The 13,644-nt window shown below is 43.8% G+C and overlaps 1 protein-coding gene across 6 annotated transcripts in view; it reads left to right on the top strand.

Moving 5' to 3' along the window:
* The window catches only part of CADM1 (cell adhesion molecule 1), a 331,126-nt gene extending 319,699 nt beyond the window's left edge, over window positions 1–11,427 (top strand). For all 6 annotated transcript variants that reach the window (XM_054441704.2, XM_054441701.2, XM_054441703.2 and 3 more), the window contains 2 exons: window positions 6,240–6,371; window positions 8,454–11,427. In XM_054441704.2, coding sequence (XP_054297679.1) covers window positions 6,240–6,371; window positions 8,454–8,572 — 251 coding nt within the window. In that variant the 3' untranslated portion in view covers window positions 8,573–11,427. The remainder of the gene's footprint in view (window positions 1–6,239; window positions 6,372–8,453) is intronic.
* The last annotated feature ends 2,217 nt before the right edge of the window (window positions 11,428–13,644 follow it).

Raw genomic sequence — 13,644 nt, 5'->3', positions numbered from 1 at the left:
TGAAGCTCAAGTTCTGTCCCAGAAATGACAGCAAGTCCAGTGCTCTTTCCAATGGACCATGCAGGAGATGAGCTCCTAGCTCGTCCCCTGTTCAGGCCTGTTTCTGGAAAGCAATGTAGCCAGTGATAGTCTAAGAGAGCCCTGAGTCCTGATCATTGAGTAGTGACAAGGTACAGCCAAAATCTGTGTGCAGTGCTTCTAATTTAAATGAACACATACTGAGCTCTGGGTGGCACAATGAGGATGATCACTGCAGTTTTCCTTTAAGTAGCTTAACATAACTCCTTTGAAACGTTAGTATAGATGCAGTTACATTGCTAGAATTGAATGCAGCTGACGTGTAGTATTAGCTGCCTGGGATGCTATATGGGAGTCTTCATGATTTTCTTGCTTTACGTTTATTCCTTCTCGTCCACTTTCTAAGAAGACGGAAAAGAAAGGTTATGCTGCATAAAGGCTAGTGTGCTCCAATATATATTAACATCTTAATGGGAAAGCTGTGCATGTACTGTATACATTTACTACTCTCTGACAAGAGGGAATTAAATGTCAGAAGGATTTGTAGCATCTATAATTGAATTGGTGCTGAGAAAAGCAAATCTTAAAGAAGAATAACATATTAGGATTAGCAAATAATGTGGCATTTTGTCAGCGCATGCCATTCAGTTTGTTCCCCTTCAGTAATAAAGTTGTGCTTTTTAAAATGCACACCTATTTTTGTTGCCATGGACGGGAGCTACAAAAGATGATGAGAACGGGTAGCTACATTTTTCAGATGGTGCCAGGTTTTCTTAAGTGTCATTTTTTTTTTTTTTTAGGTCAGATTATGGTTTCGCTTCAGATTTGGGTAATCCACTACCAGGCTTTTTCTTTCTTCCTAGCAAGAAGTAACAAATGACATCATAGTCACTAAGCTTTCTCTGAAATAGACTAATCCCTACAACCCTAGGAAGCTGGAGGCAGCATTTCCATTACAAACACCGATTCTGAGAGTTTGTAATTAAACTGACTTGTCCAGCAAGATCTCCACCCAGGAAAGGAACTAAAACTGAGCCACGTGACAGAACTGTTGCAAAAAGTCAGCAACAATTCTTTTCCTCCAGTCATCCATGGATGGGGGAAGCACAGAACGCTGAGCATCTGAACTGTCCCTAAATAGAAGTAGGAGGACTAATATCATTAGAACCTCCCTATGGCTTAAACGTTAAAGATGAGAGCTGAGGTAGTTTATGACCTATGAAAAGAGTTAAAGTGTGTGTTTAAGCACCACGTTGCTAAATGTACCTTACAGCCTGAGCCAGGGATGTTTGAAATGTGAAGGTGACCAAGTGCAGGTGGCTGTCATGCCTCATGCTGCATAGTTTATTGTGTATCATTGTGTCACCCTTCACTCCTTCTCAGAGGTAGAAAGCTTGGTGTCCTTTTGGCAAAAAGACTGACCTTGGACTCTGTGTAGCCGAGGGCTTTAGGGTGGGCAGGCAGCAGTTGCAGTGAAGGTTCTGCTCAGTGAGTCCTTCTGCCAAAGTCCCTATTTGCCAGGAGCTTGTCTAGGATGTACTAGCCACTCTCCAGTTATCCATGGATCCCTGCTTTGGCAGCAGAGCCTTCTAGGCTTATCACAGATCCATGATTATGGCATTTGCACGGCGGTTTATGCTACACATCTCATGCCAGTTGGTAAAGTAGCCATAGAAACCAGGATCTCTTGCAGAGCCCTGTTTAATACAGGCAGCATGGCTGCCAGAGTGCTGCGTTTAAGACGACTCTGGCAAGCAGTTTGAGGAGTGAAAACAAGTAGAGAAAGAAAAGTCTCCTAGAAGGAGAGGGGAAGAAGACTGAAGTTCCACTAACAGTCACCTTTCTTGTCAGGCCCTAGGGAACTACTGCCTTTAGAACTTCCCCCTTCATGTTGCCCATGAGGAATGGATTGGGCCAGGTCAACTGGCCCAAGGTAAAGAAATCTGAGCAATTTGGGGCATCACTCTTGGGAGTTTCTTTGAGATTTTTCTGTCCCACAATTTCTAAGATGCTAAAGCGAGCCCAGGGTTGTTGAAGCTGTGACCCAAGCAGTAGTGGCCAACTTAACATTCTGCAAGCAGCTTGTAAACTCTCACCTGGAGCCAAGTTGTTTCAGCTTTTTGCCAAAAGAAAAGCTAACTCACGAATACTAAACAGCTCATGATTTATCTGTCACACTTAGAGCCATGGAAGTGGCTGCGGGATGGGACATGACAGGCAGGGAGGGTTGTACCACAACTGTAAGCTGTCAGGAACACCTCCCTGCAACTGCTGCCTGCCCACCCTGAAGCCCTCGACTACACAGAGTCCAAGGTCAGTCTTTTTGCCAAAAGGACACCAAGCTTTCTACCTCTGAGGAGGAGTGAAGGGTGACACAGTGATATACAATAACCTTTACAGGGTTCATCTGCAAGTCAGAATCATTCAAGGACTAGGCCTAATTCACCTGAGGTCACATGTGAAATGATTTGGATGAGATTCTTAACTCCATTTGAACTGTGTTATGCAATCATGCTTGGTTCATTGAGGCTGGAATAACCTTTATGCTGGAACCATTCACCAAGCAAAAATGTGGCTTTACTTTTCAGGATAATGGGGCAGGGCTTAGTCCCAGAAAAGAAACACTCTTACACCTGTTACTAGTAAGAGGAACACTTGTAGCCTCTTAGGGAACAAGAAAACATGACTTTCTAAACCGAAGTGATGTCCATATGCCTGAGCATCAGGCATGTTTAAAAATGCTTTCCACTCCCACATTTATTTTTCAATTGACAAGCTAGGGGCAGCTGTAGAATCTGCCTCTGGTTTCGTTGCCCGCCCGATTCAGAAAATGAGCCGGGAATCTGAAGAGGATGTCCCCAGGAAAGCCAGCACTTCATGGGACCTGAATGAAGGGGTCCGCACCCTACAGGACCAGGATCTGTGGCTCATGGGGAAACCCATAGCTTTCCCACTTAGAAGTCATTTCTCATGGAATTGGTCAGAGTCCTTGCCTTGGGAATGGAAGGAAAGGTCAAGCAGCTGACAGACTTTGTCGCAGCCATGCTTCTCTTAGTGCTCGGTATTTCCTTCCGTTTCTGGTTTTCGTGCGACTCCAGTAGCCCAGTGCCCCCCTGGGCAGCATCTTGCATGGCTGCTTCATGTCATGAGTGAGGCACAGCCCGCAGGTGCAGGCAGCTCACGCCGGCCCTGCTGCCTTGAGCCAATCCATGGCATTATGAACACTCCCCCACCCTCCCCACACGTGGAAATAAAAGAACGGACTGAGATGACTCCAGAAACAGCTCTGCTTTTCATAGGGAAGGCCAAGACAGAGGCACTCAGTGAACAGGCACAACTCTATTAACACCTCCCACGTAAACCCAGGAGGTGGGAGTGGGGGTGGGAAGAGGCGGTGAGGCGCTCGTAACCGGCAGTGTTCCCTGTAAATTAAACATCAGTTACCTTCTGTGTCCATCTGCAGTAATTGAAGGCAGGAGAAATGTCTTGGTGATTAACTGGTGGTAGTAAACTTTCTGATCAAAGTGGGTATCAGAAGATAGCTGGAGAGATTACCCTTATAAATAAGTATCTGTAAAATATGTCCTTGAGGGTGGGGAAGATAACTAGAACATCTAAGGTTCTAGTTTAATTTGGGCAAAGTGCAGGGAAAAATAGCAACACTGAGCATATTTAGCTCAAAGTTCATGGAGGGCAAAGGTCAAGGAGGAGTTTTGGCTCAAGAAATTAATCTCACAGATACATACCTTGTGAGATCTTTTGGTTTGGGGGAGGTTTTTGTTTGTTTTTCTTTGTCACAGAGCCTCTCTCTCTGTCTCTCCCCTCCGCCCTCCTCCCTCAGGCTTCCAGAATATTCTTGTGTCTAGGCATGGAGAGGAGGCGGTCTTCTATTAAGAGTGGACAAGAGAGTGCCTTCCCCTAAAAGGGTTAGAACTGTCCTGGACAGCTTCTTGAAGCTTCTCTCTGTTCTCAGTCTTCCTAGAACCTCTCTTCACCTCTTGCCTCTTGTGCCTAACTTTCCCCTGTCCTCAATGTCTCACTTGTTTTCCTCCCCCAATTTTAAGACATATGGAGTTCATCAAAAGACACATAAATTTTAATAGGTCTGAAGCTCATGGCCATTGGAGATGAGTTAATTCTCATTCCCACAAGATTCCCTATTTTGACAGCTCCCTAAGGAAAACACAACTTGCTGGCTTTTCTGTTACTTTTGTCCCCCATGAGCAATTTTGCATCTGTGCAGTTGGACTGAACATCTCCAGTGTGTCAAGCGCTCTCCTTCAGCAGACACCCCATGTCCAGCAGCACCCCACGGGGAATGCTCCCCTTCAACGAGCTTTGTTGTCTCTAAAAAGGAAAAAAAAAAAATTCCCTTGACCGAGTTCTGCCTTGTTGGAATGACTTTCAAGGCAATGGGGGCTGTAGCATCTGCAGTTGGCAACACTTTTGGCTGAGGAGAGAGATTCCTCTCCACCATGTTTCAAGTTGAGCTTATTAGACACGTTGCTGGAGGGGCTCGCTCAGCTCGGAGCGGGCTAATTGGCTGCAGTGCACTCTGCCTCCAACCCAGCTCCCTTCCCCAATTAAACTCCCATCATCCTGTTGTCCTGGGCGACCTGCTGCTGCCTCTGATTTGGCATTTCTGTTTGGGTTTTGGTTTTGGTTTTTCTGTAGTCCTTTCAAAGATAACTTAATGAAACACTTTAAATAATCCATTTTAAAATTTAAACTCTTTTAATTAAAGCACTTTTCATGGAACCCTCAGTCACGAGTTATTTCCCCACATCCTTCAGTACTTAATCTCAGAGCAGAATTGGAAATATCGATAGAAAGTGTAAATCATGCCCTCCTGCTGAAAGCGTTGTATCAGGTTTCGGCTCAAAAGAGCACCATTACCTTTAGCTGTCACGGATCTGTACACTTGATCGATAAACTTCAAATATTATTAGAGGTGGAGGCTTCAGAGATTTGCTCTGTTCTTTGGAGAGAGACAGAGATAAATCTTTCTTAAAAATTGACTTGAATTTGCACTCTCAGTCTTCCTGGTGAAATGCATTTCTCTTAGGCATCCAGCAACTGCAAGGGGGACAGATTTATAGGCCATGTGCTTCTTGTACTGAAAGATTCAAATGGTAAATCCTTCACATATGACTTCACAAATCATGTAAAGTTAAAAGATTTTTACCGTTTCTGTTGCTGCTATGCTTAAATTGTAAGGTACAGCTAGTAAATCATTTTAATGGAGGTGTCGTACTTGACTCAATAAAAAAAAAGACAATGGTTTAGCTTCCACTCCAAAATGTTAATGTATTAATCAACGGGAGAATAATTGTTTTTTACTACATTATAAATCTCGGATGCCATTAGGATTTCAGCAAGGGGTGAGGTAGCCACATTCCTAAATTAAAATTGTTTACACTGCCATACATCCATTCTGCATCGCCATAGCTCATTCTGGGTTCATTTTGGAGTTGTTCCCCAGCCAAACATGTCGTTCCTCAGTCGGAAGAAGACATCCTGAGGGAGTGATGCTTATAAAGGAAAATTAATTGCATTGCAAGGTGTTAAATAAATAAAATAAAAACCGTCGGTGGCAATGGACAATTATTCCTTGCTGTCTCTTTTGAAATAGGTTTTTAGGTTTTAAATTGAGGCTTACTCCTTCATACATCCTAAATGTAGCAAGCCTGTCATTTGTCTTTAGTCTTATAATCCTTGTTTTATCTCTAGGCAGCTGTGGCTTTTGAGCACCTTACTTTTCCTATGCATATCCCTAATCTACCAGGGAATAAAAGTCATTGGGCGTCTATAGAAAGATGCTGTATCCTCCTTTTGCCTAAAGGTGTCATTCAGAGCACCCTCAAATAGTCAGGTCAGCTCCCTTAATTAGGCTCCACAACTGGATACAGATAAGAGTGAACGCTAAGACTAGGTCAGGGCCGGATAGACTATTTCTTTCTTCCCTGCCTCCCTAAGCTTGTTCCACATGCATTAACCCTCCTATGCTGCTTATCATGAAATTGCCTTGTGGGGAGAACAGATCAATTCAGCACTGGACAGGTCAGCCTGTTCCCTCAGTGTAACTTGATCCATCTCGATTGTTCTCTCTGACTCCTCCATTAAAAAAGAAGGTGACCCTCTGACCCTGGAGACAGTGTCGCCGGGGCTTCTGGTACCTTGTAATAAGCTCTACATCCCTATTCCTCTTCTGATTTTAACAGATTCCCGAGCAGGTGAAGAAGGCTCGATCAGGGCAGTGGATCACGCCGTGATCGGTGGCGTCGTGGCAGTGGTGGTGTTCGCCATGCTGTGCTTGCTCATCATTCTGGGGCGCTATTTTGCCAGACATAAAGGTAAGCAAAGCTTCAGCAGGCAGAAGCAGCGTGTCCCCACAGCTTCTGCCTTTGGAGACTTTACAAGGTTGTCCTTGATAGGCAATTTGATGTATGTGGCCACACGGCCTATCTGATTCCTGAAACTGGAAGAGAGAGAAGAGAAAAAAAAAAAAAAAGAAATCTTAGCAGCCGCTGATTAGGACTCGGGGAGTTGATGAGTAGCACTCCTTGATTCGGATTTTCTCTAAATATAAAGCTTTGTAGAGTTGTTATTCTGCCATCCATAATTAGGGATAGAGGCAAAATGATAAAGTAGAGGCTGGTGTGCAAGATGTGGTGTGAAGCCCCAAAGGATAAACATGGAAAAAGCACATCCACAACCTACTGTTTTCTGGGAGGCAGAGGATTTCCCCTTATCCCCTGTCCCCAGACTCTGTGTAAGCTGGTCACAATGGCTAGAAGACTGCCTTGGTTTGATGTGCCCAGGTTAAAGAAAATTTTTTGCCTTAAAAGCCGCATAAATATGTATTTTTAAAATTATCAGTGCAATTGATTTAAATTGCCATTAATCATCACACTTATCAACTGTGCAGTCTGGATGGGCAATCATCGTTTCCAATGCCCCTCCCCTCTGCCCCGTGCTGCTCTGATCCTCTTCTCCCCTCTTGGTAATTTATTCTTCTTTTTCTTTGTCCGCCCCTGTCTCTCTCAGTTATTTTTCTCAAGCACTGTGCAATGAGCTTGCGGGGTTTTCTAGGTGCTTGCATACTGCTTGATTGTTGAACTTGGGCTTGCAGGGTTTTCTAGGTGCTTGCATACTGCTTGACTGTTGAACTTGAGTTTGGGGGAAGGTCCCTTGGGCACAGCAGTGGAGGTCTAAGGTACTTAGGCACCTTTAGGATACAGAGTGCCTGTCTCAAGCATAAAACAGTTTAGGACGATCAGAGCTGTCCATACTCCGCCCTCTGCCCACACTCAGGAGGCAGTCTGCTTGGCCAAGAACTCCCAGCCTCTTGGTGGTAAGCTTGATAGAGACAGGAGGTAAGGCCAGAGAGCAGGGCAGCGTCTGAGCAGCAGCTGTGAAGGACCAGGGGAGGGGAACATGTGTGTCACTCTACAGCAAGAAAAAAGGATACCGAGAAGCGTTTGACCGCTTGCTTTCTCAGATTTGTCACTCTGAAAACCTGAAAATATAGCAAATATCTCAACCTTTTTAAATAGAAGACTCTTCAGGAATACAGTATGTAATGGGAGGAAGATTATTTGATTATGATAGGCAGTTTAAGTTCTACCGATATAGCATACTGAGGTGCAGTCTTTGTCGTTCTCCATGTAAACTGTTGGGATTTGGTGATGAGTGTCCCCAACTGTGTAACGTCTGTCTATTGTCATTATAAAGTGGCTGTGCCAATTAGCAAATCCATGAATCCGGGTCCAGGCTAGAGTTATATGATGAGAGAGACCTACTTGCTCATTAAGACAGATCCCAAACCTTGATCCCTGCCATTATAATGTCAAATTCTTTCTCGATCTGGAACCTCACTCTGAAATGGAAGACAGGAAAATCAAACATACTTGTGCAAGTTCAAGCACATTCTCACCTATGGGTAGGCAATAACGATTCACATAGACACGGGACAGTGATTCAAATAAATGAGCTGAGATGACAACAGAAGCATCATCAGGGCCCTAATTCATTTATTGGCTAATTGCTCTTCCTTGCTTTGGTCTTTAACCATGTACGTGCACGTATCTGGTCATTGGTGTTTACTGTTTATACGTTAGTCAGCCCCTCTCCAGCTTTCTGCATTTTTAGCTCCCACTCACGTCTTCTTCTGCTGACATCCTCTGGTGATAATCACTGCTCTAATGTCTCATTTGCTGAATTATATCGCAGCGGTTCAGTTGGAGTGGTGCCTTTGGAACCCCCGGATCCCCATTTGTCTCACCCACCCCGCTCTCTTCTTCCAATTGTTTTTTCCCCTCTGCTGCCTGCACACCACTTCGGCTGATGATGGCCATAAAGCAAGTTGCCATCTTTGTACCACTTTACACAGAGGCCATCAGACAGTCACGGTGCTTTACCCCTTCATCTTTCAGGTACATACTTCACTCATGAAGCCAAAGGAGCCGATGACGCAGCAGACGCAGACACAGCTATAATCAATGCAGAAGGAGGACAGAACAACTCTGAAGAAAAGAAAGAGTACTTCATCTAGATCAGCCTTTTTGTTTCAATGAGGTGTCCAACTGGCCCTATTTAGATGATAAAGAGACAGTGATATTGGAACTTACGAGAAATTCGTGTGTTTTTTTATGAATGGGTGGAAAGGTGTGAGACTGGGAAGGCTTGGGATTTGCTGTGTAAAAAAAAAAAAAAAAATGTTCTTTGGAAAGTACACTCTGCTGTTTGACACCTCTTTTTTTGTTTGTTTGTTTGTTTGTTTGTTTAATTTTTATTCCTACCAAGTCAAACTTGGATACTTGGATTTAGTTTCAGTAGATTGCAGAAAATTCTGTGCCTTGTTTTTTGTTTGTTGCGTTCCTTTTTTTCCCCCTTTGTGCACATTTATTTCCTCCCTCTCCCCCCGATTTTGGATTTTTTCCAAAATCTCCCATTTTGGAATTTGCCTGCTGGGATTCCTTAGACTCTTTTCCTTCCCTTTTCTGTTCTTGTTTTTTACTTTCTTTTGTTTATTTTTGTGGTAACTGCTTTCTGTTCCAAATTCAGTTTCATAAAAGGAGAACCAGCACAGCTTAGATTTCATAGTTCAGAATTTAGTGTATCCATAATGCATTCTTCTCTGTTGTCGTAAAGATTTGGGTGAACAAACAATGAAAACTCTTTGCTGCTGCCCATGTTTCAAATACTTAGAGCAGTGAAGACTAGAAAATTAGACTGTGATTCAGAAAATGTTCTGTTTGCTGTGGAACTACATTACTGTACAGGGTTATCTGCAAGTGAGGTGTGTCACAATGAGATTGAATTTCACTGTCTTTAATTCTGTATCTGTAGATGGCTCAGTATAGATACCCCACGCTGTCCAGAAAGGTTTGGGGCAGAAAGGACTCCTCCTTTTTCCGTGCCCTAAACAGACCTGACAGGTGAGGTCTGTTCCTTTTCTATAAGTGGACAGATTTTGAGTTGCCACAGAAGGGGAACTAGGGAGGGGGGAAATACAGTTCTGCTCTGGTTGTTTCTGTTCCAAATGATTCCATCCACCTTTCCCAATCGGCCTTACTTCTCACTAATTTGTAGGAAAAAGCAAGTTTGTGTGTTGTGCGAATGACTGAATGGGACAGGGTTGGTTTTTTTTTTTTTTTTTCCTTTGTGCTTAGTTAGGAAGGCAGTAGGATGTGGCCTGCATGTACTGTATATTACAGATATTTGTCATGCTGGTATTTCCAACTCGAATCTGTGTGAAACTTCCATTCCTTCAGATTTGGCTTGACAAAGGCAGGAGGTACAAAAGAAGGGCCGGTATTGTTCTCACACTGGTCTGCTGTCGCTCTCAGTTCTCGATAGGTCAGAGCAGAGGTGGAAAAACAGCATGTACGGATTTTCAGTTAATTAATCAAAACTCAAATGTGAGTGTTTTTATCTTTTTACCTTTCATACACTAGCCTTGGCCTCTTTCCTCAGCCTTAAGAACCATCTGCCAAAAATTACTGATCCTCGCATGATGGCAGCCATAGTGCATAGCTACTAAAATCAGTAACCTTGAACATATCTTAGATGGGGAGCCTTGGGAAAAGGTAGAGGAGTCACGTTACCATTTACATGTTTTAAAGAAAGAAGTGTGGGGATTTTCACTGAAACGTCTAGGAAATCTAGAAGTAGTCCTGAAGGACAGAAACTAAACTCTTACCATATGTTTGGTAAGGCTCCAGACTCCAGATAACAGTCCCTATGGAAAGATGGCATCAAAAAAGATAGATCTCTATATATATATAAATATATATTCTATTACATTTTCAGTGAGTAATTTTGGATTTTGCAAGGTGCATTTTTACTATTGTTACATTATGTGGAAAACTTATGCTGATTTATTTAAGGGGGAAAAAGTGTCAACTCTTTGTTATTTGAAAACATGTTTATTTTTCTTGTCTTTATTTTAACCTTTGATAGAACCATTGTAATATGGGGGCCTTTTGGGAACGGACTGGTATGTAAAAGAAAATCCATTATCGAGCAGCATTTTATTTACCCCTCTCCTATCCCTAGGCACTTAACCAAGACAAAAAGCCACAATGAACATCCCTTTTTCAATGAATTTTATAATCTGCAGCTCTATTCCGAGCCCTTAGCACCCATTCCGACCATAGTATAATCATATCAAAGGGTGAGAATCATTTAGCATGTTGTTGAAAGGTTTTTTTCAGTTGTTCTTTTTAGAAAAAAAGAAAAACAAAAACAAAAAAAACAAAAAAAAATCACACCGTTGCTCACGGAATTGGCATCTCGTTTTTGGGACCTCCCATCTTTCTGTTTTGAAAAGTGTACAGTAGTGCAGTGTTCCTGATGTAACTTTATGGCTTACAATGTTGACATGTCTCAGGTTCATGTGTTTCGATTGGTGTTTTCCGTCTCAGGTAGATTGCAAAGTGTAGGCCCCACACATTGGAAAAAAATAATAATAAAACAAAGCAAAAACAGGAAATTATGGATTTTAGTTGTATATTGGTTTATGTATTTTTTCTTAAGTATACAGTGCACTGTTTGAAATGTATTGTTGAGTATTACTTTGTACAGGTTGATCACTTTTTTTAGAGTGAAGAAAGAACAAACTTGTTTTTTGTGTTTTTTAAAGGAATATAAAATAATGAAGGATGTATAATTGATGCCAAATAAGCTTGTTCTTTAGTCACACCGACGTCTTATTTTTCCCTTTAGGCCAGTTCTGTTTTTAAGGTGTACATGGACAATGTTACAGTGTAAGAAACTCCATATCCATATGTTCCCATTCGCATTTTGTATTGGTTCATGTATACCATTTTTACAAAAAAAAAGAAAAAAAAGAAGTACTATAAAATATCTGTCTTCTTAATAAAAAAAATTAATGTTACAAAGTGATCCTTTAATCTCTTTATGGACTTTTTATGGACTTCTTATGGACGCCTCCAAGTGAGAGAAGAGATGGGCCTCTGGTCCCAGCTTCCTCCTTAGGACCATGTACGGGGCCAGGAACGCTGGCAGTAGATGCTAGGACATGCTGCCGGCTGGGTTGCTGGGGGCCGCACTCTCTCTCCTTCTCCACTCATCCTTCCTGTCCTTGTTCTCTTCCCCACTCTCAGTGGACAGGTGAGCCAGGTGCCGTGCCGTGGCTGAGTCTGGGCTCCCACGTGGACTCAGCGATTTGTGCAGGTGTGCAAGCTGTCATGACGGGCCCGCCGGAACAGGCCGCTCCCATGGATGTGTCTTCCGCACTCATCCCCTCTCTCACCACCCCCTCACCCTCACCAACTTCCCTGTGTTGGCTGCTCCACCTGTCTCTTACTTTGGGAGTTTGTGTCTTAACAATTCATTCTGCCTTCTTCATTTAAAGTTCTCTCTCCTTTCGTAAAAAGAAGATGTGAGCTGTGGAGGACTGGCTTGGCTGCCTGCAGAAGATTGTTGTCACTTGCTGTTTAGGTTGCTGAGCCTTCCAGGCCTGGGTGGATGGCAGGATTTGCTCTGTTGTCATCGTCCTTGCCTTGCAGGCTGAAGTGAGCAATGACTACACTTCATGGTGGCTGATCTTATAAATGCGCAGATAATGTCTGCCCAGGCCCAAAGTGCCCTTTTCCCACCATCCCCTCAGCTGTGGTTGATGAGTTCCCCTTTTCTCCCTTGGCCACATCATGGGGAAAGTTCCATAGGAAAAGCGAAGGTAAGCTCCAGAAAGCCTGAAGGCTGTGCATCTGCCCTTGGGCCACTTCCATCCTGGCCTGGTCTCTTACCTGTCTCTGTATTTAAAAAAAAAAAAAAAAATCGGTTAATCAGATATGCAGTTATTGAGCACCTGCTGTATGTCCAGCATGGTGAGGGATGCAGAGAAGTATAAGGTGGTCTCTGGAGGCCAAGTGGAACATCAGTTACATCACCTGAAAACCTGAAGTGACCCTGAGCCGTGGGTGCCCCACCGAACACAGAGAAGCCCAGAGAGTGCTATGGGAATTTTCTGGAGAAGGGAAATCAGTGAAGGCTGGTGAGTCCCCAGACAGCTTCACACAGAGCTAGGACCCCAGCTGGATCTTAAAGGATGGTTTCATGGAGAAGGAATGTGAGTCAAAAGTACAGAGGGCAACAAGCCCAGCCAGCCTGCTGATTTGTATGGGGAGAAGAAAGAAATCAGTTCCGTGTGCAGGGTGGGATGGGTCTTGTGGCTGTACTGAAAAGTCCAGGCAGAGGAGTCGATACTTCAGTGACCTCTCCCAGCCTCTGCCGGAGGGCAAGGAGCAGTAGGGAGTACTCATTCATTGCATCTCTATAAAAAGACCCGGAGAGATAGAATAAGGATCAAAAGCACACACTAGAGAGAGGCTGCCTGCGTTCAGATCCCTGTCCCACCATGTAGCAGTGAAACCTCTGGTGAGTAGCCCAGCCTACCTGGCTTCGGTCTCTTGCTCTGCAAGGTGGACGTCACCATAGCCTCGAAGGTTGTTAGGAGAGATCAGTGAGATATGCAGTCAGCGCTCAGCCAAAAAGGTGCCAGACACACACTACTTGTTCATTACATGTCAGTCACAGGATAGAGGCAAATGGTGACTAAAACGATAGAAGGTTACCCAGGGCTACGAAGAAGCGGTCACTACTCAGAGGGAGCTCTGCGGGCTCCTCTGCATATAGACACATCATGCCCTTGCGAACCACAACTTAGAAGGTTTAATGACCCTTTTCTCTTCACCATTCATTAGCAGACTTATTCCAAGCCACGTGGCATGCAGTATGTTTAGTCTCCCCACCCCTCTCCCTCTTGTCTGCAGCATGAGGCTCCAGCTTTAGCTGTACCCTACAGAAAAGTGTCCCAGAAGTTCCTTGAGCTGAGGCAGACAGGAGGTGGTGACTGCTGCACATTTGCCTTTTGAGCTCCACAGGGTATGCAAATGAGAAGGTGCTAGAAGCAGTCCCTGCTCAAAGGATCTTGATAAGTTGCCCGCTCCTTCATTTGAGGAGAGTGAAAATGGCCCTCGTTTCCTCCAGGGAGTTTTCACAAATGTTTTGGCCTGGCATTCTCCAAATACATCAACTGGAACCCTGAGGTGATATGCAGGTGTTAATTGGTGCAATCTTTCACTGTCCTCTGTCTAC

The sequence above is a fragment of the Pongo pygmaeus genome, chromosome 9, assembly GCF_028885625.2.
Source record: "Pongo pygmaeus isolate AG05252 chromosome 9, NHGRI_mPonPyg2-v2.0_pri, whole genome shotgun sequence".
NCBI classification, from domain to species: domain Eukaryota; kingdom Metazoa; phylum Chordata; class Mammalia; order Primates; family Hominidae; genus Pongo; species Pongo pygmaeus.
Note: the sequence above shows the minus strand (reverse complement) of the source record. Positions and strands in the feature narration are given on the sequence as shown.